Genomic DNA, 20,650 nt, shown 5'->3' on the forward strand with positions numbered 1-20,650 from the left:
TTCACATATGCCTACTAACTATTCTCACCCCTATTCTGCCACCCTCATTTTTATATAGCCCTCTCTTTCTGCCCCCCCCCACCTCATTTTTTTTTGTAGCCCTCTCTTTCTGCCCCCCTAGTTTTTGGGAAGCCCTCTTTCTGCCCCCCCTTATTTTTTGGTAGCCCTCTCTCCCGCTTTCTGTAGTCTGCACTTACCTTCTATGCCTCTTTTCTCGCTTCTTTACTTTATTGCGGCTCCTTCCACTGACAGCGTCTGTACTGTAGCAGCACCGCAGAGAAAAAGAAAAAAAAACCTTGAAAAAATGTGCCGGAACACCGTTCAGAGCGGTCTATGAGGAAAAAAAAGCCCTGAATATCAGATAATGGACTTGTATATGGAAATGGCATGCTGAACTTCCCAACATAACTACTGGACACAATCCAAATAAGTTTTGATGTGTTCTAAATTATCTCCTTCAATAAATCAAAACAGAGTGAGGGACATGATATGGAATTAGGTAGTGGTTAACATGCACTGTGGTTGAGAAGAATGACCAGTGAAATTGCTTTAAGAAAATAGAAAATAAAATATCTTAAATACACTATAGAGACTTTTTCAGAATCCATTAAATATTAGCTTTCCTAAACCTAATATTTAATATTTAAAGTCCTCTAAAACATTATGTGCCAGCAGTAACATTTCATAGGCCATTGTTGCCAAGTGCCTGGGATTTGTCCATCTTTCTTTTCTTGGGGTATATTTTTCAAGTGACTATTCCAGAAAAAAACAAAAACATAGTTTTTCGGTGGCTTGCTGTCATTTTTTAAAATTGCAATTTTATTAAAGACAAGGCCCATCGGATGTTTGTTTTCATTTCCTAAACTGTTCAAGTGTTAGACTTTCTATGGGTCTAATATCAGCTTTGTTTTTTTCTGTGCACCAGTTTTCACAAAAGTTCACTACATGTTTTGTAGAGCTCCCATATTTCACACCTGTTCAATATGTATAGTTTGAAAAACAGTCTATGGTTCACAATTGACTTTACAGTGGCTGAACAAGCAGTACAGTATTTAGGTCTTACTAATGTAATTATGTTCACTATGCAGAGTAATTTATGATTATGCATTCCCTGGGACCTGTAGTTCCAGAACAGGTGGATGATCACAGATTACCTAAAAACTTAATCCCTTCTTATAATTTGGGTATTTTTTCACTTTAACAATATGCAGTGTTTCTTTTCATCGAAAATATATAAATAGTTTTTTGAATGTTCTCTTTGCCTGCAGTCTGGATGAGATTTCAACAGTAGTCTTGATGCTTTATTAATAAGGATCTATACATGTAACAAATTGCTGAATTTTTATTTCCTGAAGGCAAATCTTGAAAGATCTGTCTTCCGAAGACACTGGGGATAGAAAACGAAACGAAGACGCTGCAGGTGTGTCCACTGTTACACCTATGTCTGCCGCTACCACTATATACCAGACAAGCACTGGACAGTATGGTGAGTACCGACATGATGCATCCATTTTCTTTTTGTGCTAATACTGTCTACTATAGGATATAAAGTGTCTATCTTTAGAATACTCACTACACTGTCAAGTCAAACTTTTTGCATCTAAAGAATAACTTGGGTATTTAATTGGTTTGATGTCAGCCATAAGTGTTAGTAATGTTATATGCATTTTTTTTCTTTAGTAACCATTGGTCCTAATGGAACCCTACAGCTTGCCACTTCTGGGACAGATGGCGTGCAAGGGTTGCAGGCATTGGCAATGGCCAACACTGGCAGCAACCAATCTGGTACAACTATACTACAGTATGCCCAAACATCAGATGGCCAGCAGATTCTTGTACCTAGCAATCAAGTGGTTGTACAGAGTATGTATTTAAATATCTAGTTTGGTCTACACCTGAATTGTGTACAATATGTACTTTTTTTTTTGTCTACTTTCTACTTCCTGTATCCGTTAATGCTGTGTCTCTGTATGCTTTAGCTGCTTCAGGAGACATGCAGACTTATCAGATCCGGACCACGTCGACCACCACCTCCCTTCCACAAACTGTGGTTATGACTTCACCTGTTACACTGTCCTGTCCTCCAACAAAGACAGATGACCCACAGCTAAAGCGTGAAATAAGATTAATGAAAAATAGGTAAGGTAAAATGCCCGTTGTCAATAATACTTAAAATGATATGCTAGCTTCTACACTAATTTTGACTAGCTTCTGAAACTTGTCCACAAATGATCTCCACCAGCTGTTCTGAGAAGTCATCAGTTGTCTCAAGCAATGCATGTGTATATACAAAGTTATTTGGAGATCTTCAGTCAGATAGAATTTTTATACTTGTATGTTAAATCCTTTTCTCTGTATTCATTGGGGGACAGCGGTACCATGGGGATATAGGGCCACTTTCAGGACATTGGCACTTTTAAATAAAGTCAAACTTCTTAAGCTCCTCCCTTCTCTGTACACCTATCCTACAGGAAACTTTTATTATTCTAACAATGCCCCACAGGACAGAACCAGAAGAAGACAAAACCAAGAGAGTGAAACACCCTCAAAAGAAATAAAAAAATAAATAAAAAAAAATCTTATTTTCTCATTCATCTACATTAATACTGATATCCTGGGGAAGTCCTAAAGCTGCCGCTTTGTGTGAGTACACGCCTAGTTACGGTGCACAGCACCATCTGACTGAAGTTAGCATGCTTGGTCGCAAAAAACATGAGCCTAGGGGGCGTGGCCTGACACCTAAGATGGCCACACGCACTTTCTGAGAGCTCCGTGGGGCCCGAATACCCAGCTGAGACTGCCTATATTAACTGACAGTTTTTCACTGCCAACCCGTTCCCACAAGACGGGGAAACATAGGTACTACGGCCTAGGGGTATATGCTCCCTCACAAGCCCGTACCAGCAACGCTGTGGTGGGACTCTTGTCCGGTCACCATCTTGGCGCAAGCTGCACCTGGTGTCTGACTCTCCTTACCACGGGCCAGCGATCCCCTACACAGGCTCCGGACCACCAATTAACTGTCTGTGGGAACACCTGTGCTCACCTACAGGGCTCCGAAGCCAGTGTCCCAAGATTGTTGTCTCACCGCCTGGCACCGGAACTCCAAAACCCTCGATTCCGGTCGGCTCTGGCCAGGCCAGGGCTATCGCTTCCTACACCCCCAGCTACAGCCCTTGCATCGCAGGCCCTACTCCAGGCGACATCCCTAACCAACAGGCTACACAGCCCTCACTGACACTGGTAATCTCGTCCCCAGCATTAGGCCTGCGGACCCCATTTGGCAGCAAACACCTGATCGCTCCCACCTCCAACTTGTCTCACACTCTCAGGAGGCGGACCAGCCTGGACACCTTTCCTCAGGGTAAGAAGCTGCACTTTGCCCAAATCAGCTACCCCACCTAGCACACACATCCATGCTTATTTGGGACTGCCTAGCACACTGACCCTGCCGGGTGACACTTACCCAAAGATAATTTAAACAGCCACACCTCTCTACAACCCCTCCATGTCCCCAACCAGACTGCCCCTGAGATAATGCTGTTTGTGTTCCCTGCTGTGTTATCTCAGGGATAGACTTCCAAGCCCAGAGCTCACTACCTCCATCTTGTGACCCGGTGTGAGTCTGGACGGACCTCACCTCTCAGCAGCTGCTCTCTCATTCCCACTTTCTGTAAGCACACTCCTAGTATATGCTTTAAAACGGCTTCTACCATCATCAACAGATTGCTGAGCCAACATATTTGGGTACCTAACGCTGCCCAACTACTCCACAACACCAAAGAACGAAGAATTCGCACTCAATCGATGGCTACACAGTTTGGGCTGTGGTTCCACCCACTTGTGGTGGACTCTCCCACTAAGTTGCACACTTTTCTGGGACCTCCACACTTTCCCGTCGCCACTATGACCCACGGACTTCAGATGGCTTGAGTCTAAACAGGTTTTTTTTTTTTTTTTTGGTTTCTTTTTTTGTATGTTTGTTTTTTGTCACTCCGGGCCCCGAGAACCGTACTGTGGAGCAACCGAACTCTCCCATCCACTTCAACCCCTCATCTTGTTTCCTGACCCTGTTACCACGGTGCCTAAGGGGTAAAAATACGTCAGAAGGCGACCTTCTTCCCTACCTCTCCAAACAATAAACACCAGCTAGACCTAGCGAACACTCTGATTCAGAACCTGACACTGAAGTGCACTCTCCTATAAACCTTTGGGACTTCTTGTCCCTCCTCAAGGAGATGAAAGACGTCAAAGCCTCAGTACAGGCACTTCATTCCTTGAAAGCGGACATCGCTGAAATTGGGGACAGAATGAACCACCTGGAACACAGAGTGGAAGAGGTGGTGACGTACCAAAAATCTCTTGAAACAGACCTTCATGAAATGTGCCAATATATCACCCAGCTACAAGATGGTCAGGAAGACCAAGACAATCTGGCACGACGCAACAATCTGAGAATCCGGGGGATACCTGAACAAATTGAACCAGCCCGCCCCAAACTCTACCTCAAGAGACTTTTCACTCAACTCTCCCCTTTGACCCCTAAGGACCATCTTCTAGACTGAGCCCACCGGTCGCTAAGACTACGTTCCCAGCACCCCATCCCAATCGAGGTATGTTATTCTCAGAATGCACTACTTCACAACAAAGAAAGTTATCATGAAGGAGGTTTGCCGCCTTCAAACGGTCACCTTCGACAACACCAGCCTGCAAATCTTCCAAGACCTTTTCCCACTCACCCTAGCCAAGCGGAGGAACCTTAAACCTGTTCCCACTCTCCTCCGACAACGAGAAATCAAATTTTTTCTTTTCCTTCTTTTTCGCTATTGACTGGCCCTAGTGCCGCTGTCTAGCAAGAACCCATGCACCACCCTGGGCCCTCGCCCCTTGTGTACATGATATGCTTGTACTGGTGTGCTCTCTGCCTCACACCTCCCTACACCAACTTCCCTGGGTTGTCTACTTAGCGCCTGCGGGGCGGCATTCACACATTTGCAGTCTCTTTAGTATTCCTGAGACGTATCCCAAGACCGCTACAGTACACCCTGTTCTAGTTAAATTACCGTTTTTATACATGTTTTATACATTTGCACTATGTTGTTTTGCTGCTCTTGTATAATGATTCCTTTCTAGTTTTGGGCCCTGGTGGCTGTCCCCTGCATTTGGTGGGCCGACATCTGGTTGCTGGATACCTTAACTTGCGTTTCCTTAGTGGCGCTCAAGTACTACTACTGCACCCTGACAGCACTCTATATACTGTTTAGATGCACCGTACAGGAGCTCAATTATATAACATTTTACTTTGTTTATTGTTGATATTTGTTCTGCACAATGTTTTTTTTTTTTTTTTTTTTTTTTCCCATAGTACTATGTTATCACTATCTAAGGCTGTCTCTCGGGTCTGGCTGGCTGTTCCCCTCGGTGTGGGTGCCATTCTCTGGGCCCTGGGTGCCCCAAGCTCTATTATGTTAACTTCTACTACCTCACCTTTCCTCCAGGTGCTCTAGGATCACACTCCCTGACTACATTCGCCGCCCGGGTAGCCATTTTGGCACTCGCCTGGCCCCTTGGTACTACGCATTTAACTACTTTATATCGTACGTGAGCTGTCATGTGGAAGCACCCTGTTACGTTACGTTCATCTAAGCACTCTACCTTGTTTTGCAGCATTGCCATATTCTGATGTACACACCTATTCCCTATCACTCTCTTCTCTCTCACACTCACTTCCCCCTTTCTTCTACTCCCTATCTCCCACCCATATCACATCCTACTCCGCGCCACCACCCCCCTCAGTTGCTCCGCTCACTCCCTACTACCATTTTCTCTGCTTGCACATTACTTTAGGTAGCCCCCGAGGGTACACACTCAATACCTCTGTTACCCTTGATGCATCTTCTGGATTCCCCTCCGCGCCCTCTAGGAGCGTACAGCTCCCCTGCTGACCCATGTGCCCTTCCGGCACACAGTATCCCTTCCCAATGTCTGCGCCATAAGTCCCGGCCTACACTGCCGCGTGACTACTTTCCCACTCCTTCTCCCGATCCCCTTTCCAAATTTCCCTTAATCGACCACACTGTCAGGTTTTCTTTCTATCTCCTTCCTCCTCTCTGCACATGGGTCTTGAAGTCCTCTCCTTCAATGTAAAATGACTGAATAGTCCCCACAAACATGGTAAACTCTTCACCACCCTCAAACTTCATACATGCTATCTAATCTTTCTACAAGAGACACGCCTCCTACACAATTCCCACCCTGAGCTCCGTTCTAAACAGTATCCCAACACACAATCACGCCTGTGACCAGTCAGCCAAAAAACGCATAGTTGCGATTTTATTTGCACGCCACCTCACTTTTGAACCCATTGACTCCCTTGCGGACAGACGGCCGCTACCTCATTTTTAGGCAAACTTAATCATAAATTTTGTACCCTGGTTAATATATACGCTCCTTACCAACTCCATTTTTTCTCAAAATGAAATGCTTTACTGACCCGACTTCGCCAGGGAGACCTTAATGTAGCTGGAATCTTCAACACAGTCCTAAATAACTCTCTAGACCTATCTATCCCTGTGGCTGCAACACCAACCCCGCCTGAACCACGACCTTCTAAATCCCTCCTCAGTCTCATGTAATCCCAACTTCTCTAAGAATCTTGGAGGGTGAAGGAGTCGTCCACTTGCAACTACACATTTTACTCTTCACCTCATTACTCTTATTCTCATATTGACATATTCCTGCTTAGTCATGATTTTGCTTTAAACCTCCAAGCGGCTCGGATCCATCCACTGATCTGGTCTGACCATGCCCCTATTTCCATCGACCTTTCTGGCCTCTCTCCCCGTCTCCGCCCTATGACTTGGCGACTTAACGACTATACTCCACAATCCGGACATACTATCCAAGCTCGGAACGCGATTTGAGGAATACGTCAAGCTAAATGATCACTTGGATGTTTCTAGCTCCATACTGTGGACGGCGCATAAACCGGTCCTGAGGGGACACCTGCTCAGCATGGCCTCCATAAAGAAAAAAAAAAACTCTCGTCAAGGGTAACGATTTATCGCTCAAACTCCCAATCTTAGACGCCCAACACAAAAGACCTCGGACCCTGCAACTCTCATAACCCTCCGTGAGACTAAAACCTAACTTGACCTCCTTCTCTCTACGCAAGTAGCCAAATGCCTTAAGTGGCTTCGGCAGACCCTCTATGAGAGGGGGGACAAGGCAGATAAAATCCTCGCATCACACCTTCGCTTTGCCTTGACAAATAAGAATATTATCTCGATTCGCATTTCCCACAAACTGCTCATCCGCGATCCCACTGCTATTAAAGAAGCATTCCAATAATAGTACACCGCACTTTACAATCTCCCGACCCTACCTCCCCCATGCAACACTCTAATACTACACTGTTCTCTGAATTTCTAGCTAAATCTAGACTTCGCAAACTGTCCCCACAGGCCCTTGAACTTCTCAATGAGGAAATTTCATTAGCCGAGATCCAACAAACTACCAAAACCAAAAAAGGCAAGTCCCCTGGCCCTGATGGCTTTACTGACGCCTCTTATAAGAAATTCTGGTTGCTTGCCCCCCACCTGCACTCCCTTTATAATGACGTTCTTTGAGCAGACCCCTTTCCACCTGAAGTGCTCGAAGCCAGAATTGTAGTGATCCCCAAAGGAAAAACCCCTCCTCACTTGGCAAGCTATAGGCCTATCATCTTTCTCAATTTAGACCTTAAAATATAAGCTAAAATCCTGACGACCTGCCTGAACGTATTCCTCCCCTCTGTGATTCACTACGACCAGGTGGGGTTTATCCCGGGGCGCCAGGTAAGGGACAACACGAAGTGCCATTGACAACATCCACATCGCAAATTCCAGGAGATCCTCGAATATCATGCTCTCCCTAGATGCTGAAAAAGCATTTGATAGGATCTCCTAGGGATTCATTTTAGCCGTTCTTGAGGCCTTTGGCAATAATGGTGACTTCCTCGCTGGCGTCCTGGCACTATATACACTACCCCTTCAGCCAAAGTACTGTTCAATGGCACCCCTTCAAATCCAGTATCTCTCCAAAACGGCACGAGGCAGGGCTGCTCTTTATCTCCCCTCATATTTGCAATGGTGATCGAACCCCTGGCCTCTCAAATTAGGTCTAACCCCAGCATCCGAGGAGTGCAGGTGGGTGACATCAACTCCAACTCTTTGCGGATGACGTCGTTTCTTTTCACTCTCCCTTATCTCTACAACGTCCTCCAGGTCTATGGTGCTGCCTCCGGCTACAAAGTAAACTATACAAAATTAGAGGCCATGCTGCTCAACGTCTCCCCTCGGGAAACTGATCTTCTCCACCTTCAGCTTCAAGAGGCAGTCTAGGAAAATCAAATATCTAGGAGTCTTCCTCGCCTCCCGATATGACCTCCTCTTTCAGGAAAATTTACCTCCCGTCTTCTCTAGGATTTGATCTGATCTAACCTGGAACCACCTTATTATCTCTTGGCTGAGCAGGATCATTGCTGTCAAAATGAATATAAAACCTAAGTGACTTTATCTTTTCCAAACACTACCGATCGCTGTACCCGCTTCCCTCCTTGCTAATGTCCAGAAAGTCCTCAAGCCGTTAATTTGGAACCACAGACCCCCTAGAGTCTCACTCCATGCCCTGAAAAGACCCATCCCTGGAGGTGGTAGGGACCTCCCCGATATTAAACTATACTATCTGGCCTCCCATTTTTCCAAAATTGTCACTTCTTATGCCCCTGCGAGTTCCGCAACCTGGCTCAATATAGTTGGCCCACTGCACCTTGCCCGACCTCTTTTTTCTTTATGGGGCCTGTCCCCTTTACATCCCCCTCCTTCCACACTACTTTCCACCATTAAATTTGACACTAATATTTTGGATCCCCACTCTTTCAAAACTGATACTCACCACAGCCCTATCCCCCCTGGCACCCATTCAATACAAACCTGTATCTCTTCCCCCCACCCCCCCAGACCCTCCGCCAGGAGACGTCCTCTTTGGACCCGAGGGAAGCTTCAGAGGACATGAGACTGGAGATAGCCAAAAGCTCCATATCGAGACCTCTTACAAAATTTACTTCCATTGGTATTATACTCCCTCCCGACTTCATAAGATGTTCCCCTCCTCTTCATCCAACTGTTGGCATGGTTGTGGCCTCAGGGGCTCTCTGCTCCATATTTGGTGGACGTGCCCGGTTTTCTCTTCCTTCTGGGACACAGTCCATGGGTTTTTTTCAATCATTTGTTTGAAGCTCCCGTTGCAAAAGGATACCTGGGTTTTCCTACTATGTTACCCTCTCCCAGATCTTGATAGAATATGTGCGGATAATTTATCAGCTGCCAAGTGTCTCATAGCCCTTACCTGGAACCCCCCCCCCTGTCTCTCTCTCTCTCTATCTCTCTATGCCCTTAGGAAACAGATCTGGCATCTTGCAACCATGGAAAAGATTACCTATTATCTCCATCATCACCATCTATTTATATAGCGCCACTAATTCCGCAGTGCTGTACAGAGAACTCATTCACATCAGTCCCTGCCCCATTGGCGCTTGCAGACTAAATTCCCTAACACCCACACAGATTAGGGTCAGTTTTGATAGTAGCCAATTGATCTACCACGATGTCTTTGGAGTGTGTGAGGAAACTGGAGCACCCGGAGGAAACCCACGCAAAAACAGGGAGAACATACAAACTCCTAACAGATAAGGCCATGGTCGGGAACTGAACGCATGACCCCCCCAGTGCTGTAAGGCAGAAGTGCTAACCACTTAGCCACCGTGACAGAGGCCATGGTTTTACACAGGTTTGGGCCCTGTGGCAGTTCGTGAAACGTGTGCTCCCTTCTGGCCCATAGTTCTCTCACAATGACCCATATGCGGCGAGTCTGATGTTTCTCACACACGCCAGTACTTTTTTTTCAATCACCTACACACTTCTCACCCCCAAACATACATACTACTCCCCTTTGTGGTCTCCTCAATCCCCCACCCCACATGTTTGTTTTCTCTTCACTTTTTTCAATACCATTTGTAAAATGTAAAACTTCGTTAATCCCCATTTTATGTTCCAACTGGATGCTAGAAGATGACTCCATTGTATTTTTGTTGTATTCTATTTTTATACTCCAATTCCAGTATCATGCTTCTTGTGTATTTTTGTTTGACCATTCAAAATAAAGAATTATAAAAAAAAAAAAAAAAAAAAAAGAAAATACACGAGCCTGAAAAAATGTACCGAGAACCATGTGGGCATCTGAAACAGCTGTTAGCCGAAAGTACGTGTCACATACGAAGCACTCGCTGATCTAGTAGAATGAGCTTTCATGTTTTATGGAACACCAGTGTGACAAATCACCAAAATGATCCATCTGGCTGTAGTCTGCTTAGAAGCAGGTCAACCTCTTTTAGAAGCATTGTAGAGGACCAGTAGATGATCTGTCTTCCCACAGTCTAGGGTTCTTCTGACCTATATCTTATGCCCTAGCAACATCCAGTAAGTGAAGATATTCCTCTTCCTCTTAGAACCGATTCTGACTCGTTTGAAATTGCAATGTCCAAAATTGAGTGGAATTTAGAAACCATCTCAGGCCAAAAGGATTGTTATGTACGGAGAACCATCCATATTCTCATGAAAAAAACACATAGGGTGATCTACAAGCCAGTCCCCAGTTGTGACCATTTCCGGGCCAAGGAAATGGCCAGAAGGAAAACCGTCTTCTATGTGACCTACATGAAATCCACCTAGTACAGTGATTCAAATGCAGCTGCTTGTAATGCCTTCAATCAAGTCCCAAAAGACTAAAGGAGGACTTAAACACTGTTTTAGACGGCCATTATCAAATTCAGTCCTCAGGACCCTTAACAGTGCATGTTTTCCAGGTGAAAAGGGAAATAATTATACCACCTGTGGATCTGTTACAATGTGTCAGTCAGTAATGAATACACTTGTGCTAAAGCAAGAAGATATGGAAAACATGCACTGTTAGTGGTCCTGAGGACCAGGCTTAAGAAACACTGGTCTAAAATGAGTCACACTGCAAACTATAATTTGCCTTTCTTGATTACCTACACCAGAATCCACCTGCCTTTAGATAGCGCCTTGATGTCTCTCAGCTGTTTTGAAGTCAATAAAAGTAGAAGTGTTTAACAATAATCTCTGAATACTTGCACAAAAATACCTCATAGGAGGTTGCTTCAGGTGTCATCTGTGAAGCTCACAAAGCCACCATCCGTAGCAGACTCAGCACTGCCTCACAGGCAAAATGGTAGGCTGCTCTAGAGGTCTCCTCCTTAGAGCAACGTATTTTTATCCTCCTGACCCAGCACAATCAGGTCCCAGATTCATCCTTGCTATCACAAATTGACTTTTTGAAGGGTCAGCTTATTACTTTTTGTCCTGGAGAGCGGCCTCCCCTTTTACTGAAACTCCAACGCTTCTATGATGAGCCAGATAAGGCGGAGTTCCTACTTGTCCGTAAGCTTCACCAGAAGTATGCCCAAGGCTTTATCAACAAACTCCACAAGGAATCCACCAATTCTGTAATGTACGATCCTCTAGACATTGTCAATAAATTTAGAAATTTAGATACCTCCTTATATCACTTTCCTAATCTTCAGCCCCGGGAGGGCCTTCTGTCAGGTGCTTTGGAGTCGTATTTAGCGACTTTCCCAACCTCCGCTGTCTTGCTTAAATGCAGACGAAGTAAAAATAGTGATAAAATCTCTCAAGCTCTCCTTAGCCCCAGGTCCGGATGACTTTTCGGGAAAATACTATAAAAAGTTTGCTGCGGACCACATTCCACACCTAACAACCTTTTATAACCAAATTCTAGTTGCCTGACTTCTTTGACAGATGTTGGCGTTTATGCTCTGGTGTAGGCCCATTTCTACACATATGGCGGGATTGTCCAAAATTGATCCGTTTTTGGCACGAGGTTAAATCCCTGATAGTCTGTGATTCAAATTTCCCTTCCCTTTGATCCAATTTTTTATCCTACCCCTTTGATTCCCCTTGGCCGCTAAACCTCAATATAAACTGGCCTGCCACATTATATCTGCCGCCACTTGCCAAATTACCACTGATTAGAAGCAGGTCGCTCCCCCCTCTCTCCTTGCTGTGATTACCAGGATATGGCAAACTCGCCATATGGAATACATGGCTAGCAATATGCGCAATTCCTCCAAAACCTTTAACAAAATCCTTGGATGTCCTCTTTACTATTCTTTATCATTCTCCTTCTCTTATCATAGGTCCAGTTTTCTGAATGATTGATATCTGAGTGTTCAGATGAGAATGAAATTTGTCCCATTTGAAGAGGAGTTTGTTCTGCAAGGACATTGAATGAAACTGCAATTTGCATGGCCTCGAAAGTTGAGACCATCTTACCCATGACCTTCAAACAGAACAGAGTAGACCAGTAGACCTCTTACCAGTTTGTAAAACGAGCCTCTTGTCTCCGGGAAGTAACAACCTGCTGGGTTATTACTTCCCAGAAACAAGAGACTCTGGGTATAGACCAGGTTAGACTTGGGTAGTAATAAGTAATAATCCAGCAGTGGGACTCAAATACATGTGTCATTTCTCTGTAGTGTCGAGGACTCAAACTTAACCAATACATCATCCTAGTAACGGATGATCATTCTCACCCTGGACCTCAGAATTGTAGTCATGATGGCCTTAATCTTGGCGAATGGCCAAGGGGTTGTCGCCAGCCCAAGAGGAAGGGCCCAAAACTGGAAATGGTGAGAACGAAACACAAATCTGAGAAGACCTTAATCGCCCTTCAAGTTTCGGACATGCAATTAAACATCCTTGATGTCCATGGACACCATAAATTCTTCCCATTCCATACTGTTTGTGACCGATCTTAACGATGCCATCATCTAGAACTTATCCACTGTATTCCTCTTAGGGATAGATGACTGTTTTCTTAGCACCTGAGATTTTCATCTGCTGGCAACATGAAATGAACAAAATGCAGAAACATTTGCTGGCTTTTCCATTTTTCACAACTTTGGGAAAAACAAGACTAGAGAAAGGCATAGAGACTGAATCCACCTCCTAAGCCTTAAGCTGGAGTGTTTGGCAAGCAGAAACCACAGAAGCTGAAATTCCTTCCTGATTGCAATTACTCCAGCTGTTCCTCTGACCTCTTTTCTACTGCCTTGTTAACCTAAGCAGAAGATGAAATCAGGGAAGCACTCGCTTCGTCATTCAGGATTAGCATAGTGGTTGCCTTGGCGCGTTTGTCCATACGGTCATCCACCTTAAGTGAATTCCCTCATTTATCCATATTCACCTTGGGCAGAGGATAAAGGGTCAGCAGTATGTGGATAACACAAAACTTCCTTTCAGGTTTGGTCCATATTTCACAGAGCAAAGAATCAAACAATTCTTCTTAAACAGCATATTGTCAGGCTCCGCTGTCCCTCTGTCCTAGATGTGAAGTGCATGTTGAACCGCCCACACTTAATTATCCACCCATAAGACTCCTTGTTGAAGCATGAGAAGTCATCAATGTCTGACTCCTTGCTACTTTACCCTATCTCTGGGAGGAATATTCAGAATCAGAATCTCCACAGGATGGGAGTAAAGCAGAACTCTGCGACTTCTGTGGCCTAGCCCCTTTAAGAGTTCTCCAGGATCCTCTTTAACAAGGAGAAAACATTAGCCTAGTGTTTGCTTCCAAACTGGGTCATCTAGTGGCACCACTGAGGCGCCAGAATACCCTTGACCAAGAGCACCCAGATGCATAGAATCAACAGCTGAAGCATCAGTACTGCGCAATTTAGACTGGCATGTCATACAAGTGTAATGGTTACTAATGAAACCCCTCCAGATTTAAATCTGGACTTACACCCTTTCTAAGAAAAGAGATTAGTAGGAGAAAGAAGGCAACTGCAGAGTACACAAGATATGAACTCTGTAGGTTGTAGACACAGAAACACAGCAAGTCAAGTGAAAATCAGAGATCCACGCGGAAAGAACCATTACGGTCAAAATACTTCTGCAGCAGTAGGATACAGGAGACGTAGTCTGAGTAGAAGTACTATGTATCTGTTTTTATGGACTTCATTTAGTGAACCAAAGCCTGCCAAGGAGGAGGTGCAATACTGCCCAAGAGGCAATTTTTCCCAGGGCTCAGCACACCATCAGCCACTATCCTGTAAGGGGTGGCCCCCTTCCAACGGAATTGTGCCAAGTGCTCCCCATATACAATGGGGATATAATGTATAAAGCAGCAGCCTTTGTTGCTACAGCTCCGGACACTCCGGTGCTGTGTTTGGGGGACTTCAGTAATGTAATAGATGTATCCAAGGACAGATGGCATGAGGACCTACGGTTGATACCCAGTAGGCCTACAAATTTTGGTGAACTTATCGATGACCTGGATGTCCTCAATGAGGATGCCTGGAGATTTAGAAAACAGGAGGTTAGGCACTTTTCTTGTCTTTCCCATACTCTGTCGAGAATAGATATGGTCCCCTTGCCTTACACGTCCTGGTTCCCTTGGTCTCGGATGTGGAATACCTTCCTTGGGGCATTTTTGACACTCCCCTATCTTGGCTGTCTTTGACTTTAAAGCTGTGCGGGGTATGCGGTTTTGGAAACTGAATCCGTACTGGCTGTCCAGATTTGGCGGGGGTACTGGCCTGGCATGCCTCTGGGAGGAATACTTTAAGGATAATGAGGTTGTGGTTGACCCTGTGGTGGTCTGGGACTCGTTTAAGGCTTTTCAGTGGGGTACTTTTACAGAGCAAAGAGCGAGTATAAAGAAACTTAATGGACAGGAGGGAGAGCTGGAGCAGAGATGTGAGGACTTAGAAGTTTTATATATCGGCTCAAGTACTGAATTCAGGCACAGTGGGATTGGACTAATTTCTTATGACAATCTGAGTCAAAGGCTTCTCTTTTCCAGACACAGCCAGTATTTCCAAGGCTACCTGGCGCGTCTAGCAAGAGCTAAAATGTCCAACAGGACAATACCAGCCATTCTAGACAAACACAGTATACTGGGCCCAAAATAGCCGAGGTGTTTTTGAGTACTATAAGCATTTATATTCTACGCAAGCTAGATACACACCCTCCCAGCTTACATCCTACCTTAGCGGAGTTAGTCTCTCGAAACTGTCCCAAGAGGCGGCTGACTTTTTGAACTCCCCCTTCACTGAGTAGGAGATTGCAGCTGCCATCTTGTCCTTTCCCATCCATAAAGCCATGGGTATTGATGGTATCCCAATACAGGTATACAAGCAATATAGACAATTTCTTGTCCCCAAACTGTTGGAGGTGTATTCCCAATTGCTGGAGTGTGGTACACAATGCCCCCCCCCCCCCCCCTCTATGTCTGAGGCTATAGTCGTCCTTATTCTTAAACCTGGTAAGGATGCTTTGTATCCGAACGCATACCGCCCTCTCTGATCACTACGGATTTTGACAAAGATCTTATCCATAACACTAAATAAGGTTATCCACAAGATTATCCACCCGAACCAGACGGGGGTTATGCCTGGCAAGTCCACGATTACTAATGTCAGAAGATTATTTACGCAGATTCAGAAGCCCCGCTCGGCTGGGGCGAGGGTAGTGGTCGTGTCTTTGGATGTGGCCAAGGCTTTTTAATCGGTTGAGTGTGGTTACCTTTGGCAGATACTTGAGAGCTTTGGTGTAGGCCCCAGGTTTATCAGCTTGGTGAGGTTACTCTATTCTGCACCAGCGGCCAGAATGATGTTAACTGTTTCACGTCGGCTCCTTTTGGTCTGGGTCGAGGAACTAGTCGGGGTTGCCCACTATCCCCAGCTCTAACAATTGAACTGCTGGCATGTGTGATTCGCTCCCATGTTAACATTAGAGGCATAGAGGTGGGAGAAGCCACTTACAGCATAGCACTCTATGCTGATGACATGCTGATCTTCCTCAGGGACCCTGATGATTCCTTGACTAACCTCTTGCAGGTGGTTGAGGAATTTGGAATCTATTCAGGACTCAAGATTAACTGGAGCAAATCTGTTTTTGTGTTTTTTTCCTGTTAGGGTGGTAACTTCCGGTTGATGCTGATTGCTGTCAGTCACTTCTCTGGACCACTAAGTTCAAGTACTTGGGTATATGGGTGTCAGCCCGGGCTTTGGAATACGCTGCACTTAATACTGACCCAATAACAGAATATTTAAAATCCAAAAGCCAAACATGGTGCAAACTTCCTCTTACAGTCACCGGTAGGATAAAACTTAAAATGATAGTTCAGCCTAAGTACTTATACCCCTTTCAGCACTCCCCGGTATACATATCGGGTTATGTGTTTGAAAATATTAATAAATTAATAAATATATCATTTCGGTGGTCTGGGGTGGTAGGAGAGCAAGAGTACGATATAACATGCTGTGTAGAACAAAGAACTCATGAGGTCTGGCCCTACCCAATCTTCATATATATTACCTTGCTTCCCAGCTTACACATTTGGTCACGTGGTTGGGCCATATCCAGAACACTTCTCTCAGGCACTGTCTGAGCAAGCAGAAGGACACCTCCCTTGGAGTTTTGCAATTTAAGGCAGTGACCTAGTGAGGTGGCTCCTATAATTCAACAGGCAGCAATGGTCTGGACAATATCACATACTCTACTGGGAGGTGAGGGGCTGGACTGGGACACTCGCATGTTGTCAAATACTGGTTCTAAAAAGTTGGTGGGGTTGGAAGGATCAGTGATGTGATGAAGAGCTGGATTCCATAGAATTGGTCAAATATATATAGACAGTCAACTACTAACATATAAGCAATAGAGAGAGTTCTTCCGGTACCTGCAGCCGAGACACACCCTATGTGCCCAGTTTCCTGGGGGTCTGCCTCAGTTAGCGAATTCTCCGGTTAAAAAGGTGTTATGGTCTGTAGGGTCTTCTAAGACTATATCTGTGCTTTATGCCTTAATTGCTGCCTTGGGTGCCTCCGGGCAGACTGGATCAGAATAAAATGTGAGGCTGATCTGAGGATTCTCTCCGATGAGGAGTGAAGTTTGATAATGGGGGGTACTAGACATGCCACCTTTTGTTTTAGATTCCAGCAAGTCCACTTTTGTAGGTTGCACAGAGTATATTTGACCTCTGTTATACTGCACGGAATGGGAAGACTTACCTCCACGGAGTGCCCTAAATGCGGTGACCCTGAGGGCACTGTTTGGCACCTTCTCTGGACATGTCCAGTTGTCCAGTCCTTCTGGATCAGGATTTGGGAATGCATCTCCTCCACCATACCTGTGACCCATCAGTTGTGCCCCAAGACTTGCCTGTTTGGCAATACATTGGCGGAGGGACTGGGAAACCCACTGTTTAAATATATATATATATATAGTTTGGCTTCTCTCGATAAGGTTATTATTGCCAGGGGGTGGATAGCGGCTGAGTCACCTAGTGTACGTCAGTGGACCACTTTAGTCACTGAAGTATGGAGACATGAGCGACTCATGTATGGAAAGTAGAAAGGCCATGCATAAATTTCATAAGGTATAGCATCACTGGTATGACTCAAGATTTGTTGCTCACCCTCATCAAGATGACATGGTGGGATGTGGGGCACCACTGGGTTGATGGTTAACTCCCAGCCCTTCGCGGCCTCTTTAGGTCTGAGCTGAAGTGTAATTTATCTTTTCTTGTATGGTTGGAAACAATCTAATGTAATATTATAATTTAATTTTCTAAATACATTATTGATTGAAAGTGTGTTGTTGATCTCCTTGTCCTGACAATTCACATGTTATCACGGCAAATGTTTATTGCGACATAGATAGCATACAGGTTTAGATAGGTAGGATGTTAAGTGTATGTTACAACTGAAAATCTTCAATAAAAATACTTTAATTGTGCTTTGGATGGCTGCTGACATCTTGGCTGTCCGAGACTCCTAATCAGGTCTCTGCTCTAGTCCTTTGATGCTGACACTGGCTAAGACTACCTCCCCCCTCATTTACCTGGCCCTTTTCTACGACATGCGATCTGGTGCTGAAACACCTGTATGATGGCAGTTCAGGGTCCCCTGGTCACTATCTGCACCAGTAATACAGGGGTTACTCCCATGGTACTGCCCCAAGTAGGAAGGGGCATCTCCTGAGGCTGTTCCAGTTTGCATACAGCCCAGTGCGTCTGTCAGTTCTCGCTGACCATCGGTGCAGGAAATTTAAACATAGAAAATAAAAGTAATGCTGGGCTGCTTCAGCAGGCTGCAAGTTTAAATATCCTGTCCTGTTGGGCAGAGTCCATGCAAGATGGGGATACAGAGGAGGGAGAAGCTTCAGAAGTTTTATTTTATTTAAGGTGCCAATATCTTGAAGGAGGCTCTATATCTCCATGATACCAGTGTCCCCCAATTGGATAATTGAGAAATGTGAGCTTTAGGCTAGGTACACACTGAAGAATTTTCAGACAGACGTGTTATCTACAACGTCTCTCCCGGTAGTCATGTTTTAGACAATTAACGGAAGACCGACTGTCCGGTAATTTACTTTTCGCCGCCATATTGTCGTGAGCTAAGATTAGAAATTGGTACACACTTAAACAACTCTGTAACTATATCCCTAAGAAATTAAAATAAGGGGCAGAGAATGTTCAATACTAAGCACCCCAAACCTCATAAAAAAGCAAAGGCAACATGTTTTCTTCATACATCCACTAGCACGTGTACATTGTAAGTTCATTCTCAACCGTACATAAAAAGTTAATTTTACTAATATGGATACTTTTGAAGAACTACAAGCAACTGCTCTTTTTCTGCTCACTGTGGGAAGACTGCAAGTACAGACCCGAAGGGAAAAGAGGAGAAAGAATAGCTCTTGTTTGACCAAAGAGTGGCTCAAGAGGAGAGACTCATTCTCTCATATGTCTCTGCTGCACAGGGCCGGCATCAGGGGGGTATGACCAGTACTGCTGGCCCGGATAGACTAGGGGGCCTGGACAGACCTCTCCATCTGTCCGGACTCCCTGGACTGTCCGGGCCCCGCATTCACAGACCGTGCCTTACCTTTTTTTTTTCTTACCTTCTCCGCGATGCTGCAGCTCTGCCTCGTAGACTCTGATAGGCTGAGAGCGTGGCCGGCGCGGTGACGTCATCACCGTGAGCCGCACTCCCAGTGTATCAGTGAACAGGAGGCAGAGTTGCAGCATCGTTTAGAAGGTTAGTTAATGAGCTACTATTTTTTTTTTGAGGGTGGATAGGGAGAGCCCGGGGGACCATAACTGTGGAGGGAGGAGGGAGATCCTTGGGGAGCATAATTGTGGAGGGGGGGTGGGAAGAGGGGGACCTTATATTTGGAGGGAGGGGGGGGAAGAGGGGTACCTGATCTGTGGAGGGAGGGGGGAAGAGGGGGACTTGATCTGTGGAGGGGGGGAGAGGGAGAAGGGGACATTAACGGTGATTGGGGGGGGAGAGGGGGACATTTACTGTGATTGCGGGGAGAGGAGAGGGGGACATTTACTGTGATGAGGGATAGGAGACGCATGTATGGGGAGGGGGGCCCCGTCAGATTAATTAGTATTGGACCCAGGGAGGGAGGGGCGGATTGATTAGTACTGGACCCCACAAATTCTAATGGCAGTCCTGCTGCTGCATGAGATACGGGACAACAACCCTGATGACTTCAGGAATTTCCTGAGTACAGGACTGGTGCAGGCATCAGAATTGAACATCCATGCCCTCAAAGGAGTTGCAGTTCGAGGAACTTTTGGTACTTGGTCGTGAATCGATCGGAAAATTATACACACTACATGATCATTAGGTGGATTGGTTGGAAAATATTAAACAGTACGACCAGTCAATTGAGCCAACAACTGACGATTTTGACCATTGTGTCACTATACACACTAACCTGACTGTCGGCTGATTTGTCCGATTATTGGACGAAAACATTTCAATGTGTACCTAGCCTTAGTGATGGGATCTACAAAAAAAAGAGCACAGCTGGTGACTAATGTATGTTGGATAACCTCTGAATGTGAATTTAGCCCCTATTTTTTTTATATTAATGACCCTTCAAAGTGGAAGTTGTTTAGGGGTAGGTGGAGGCGGGTGGACTTTGCAGTCTTTTTCGTTTTTGTTTTTTTATTCTTTTTATGCCATATTGTGCAGTATGATAAAGTTGACTAATTGTTCATGGTGTTCAATTGTACTCATTCTATGAAGTGGTGTGTTCAAGATTTAAGGGTCATAAAGCTGGACAACTGTTAGTTGGTGGTGCAAATGCCATTTTGTGGTGATGTGATCCTATATTTGTACAAAAGGTGGCGTATACAGTGCAACATTCTGCTGATTTTGATTGGTACAAAGCACCAATTACACCTGCGTGTAAAAATTTTAATTTTATATTGTGGGAATATATATATATTTAAATGTGTTTCAAGGAGTGGAGATTGCTAAATGATAAACATTCCTCCAAATGTGCACAGAGGCACTCAAGCACAGTCAGCTACCAAAAGGTCATGTTTTCAGGATGTCTGTCTGCTTAAACAAGTGGGTTAATTACTGACCCAGCCAAATTAACTCGCCTGTGTATGATTAAAGAAAAATCCTGAAAACATGAACTGTTGGTAGCTTTTGATGACTGGCTTTGGGCACCTCTGATTTAGCAGATGATTATAGAGCCTT

At 45.0% G+C, this 20,650-nt stretch overlaps 1 protein-coding gene across 1 annotated transcript in view; it reads left to right on the forward strand.

Moving 5' to 3' along the window:
• ATF1 (activating transcription factor 1) overlaps positions 1–20,650 on the forward strand; it is a 42,640-nt gene that overhangs the window by 20,036 nt on the left and 1,954 nt on the right. The window contains exons 5-7 of the mRNA XM_075199292.1: positions 1,356–1,486; positions 1,681–1,863; positions 1,980–2,139. Coding sequence (XP_075055393.1) covers positions 1,356–1,486; positions 1,681–1,863; positions 1,980–2,139 — 474 coding nt within the window. The remainder of the gene's footprint in view (positions 1–1,355; positions 1,487–1,680; positions 1,864–1,979; positions 2,140–20,650) is intronic.

The sequence above is a fragment of the Mixophyes fleayi genome, chromosome 2 (assembly GCF_038048845.1).
Source record: "Mixophyes fleayi isolate aMixFle1 chromosome 2, aMixFle1.hap1, whole genome shotgun sequence".
NCBI classification, from domain to species: Eukaryota; Metazoa; Chordata; class Amphibia; order Anura; family Limnodynastidae; genus Mixophyes; species Mixophyes fleayi.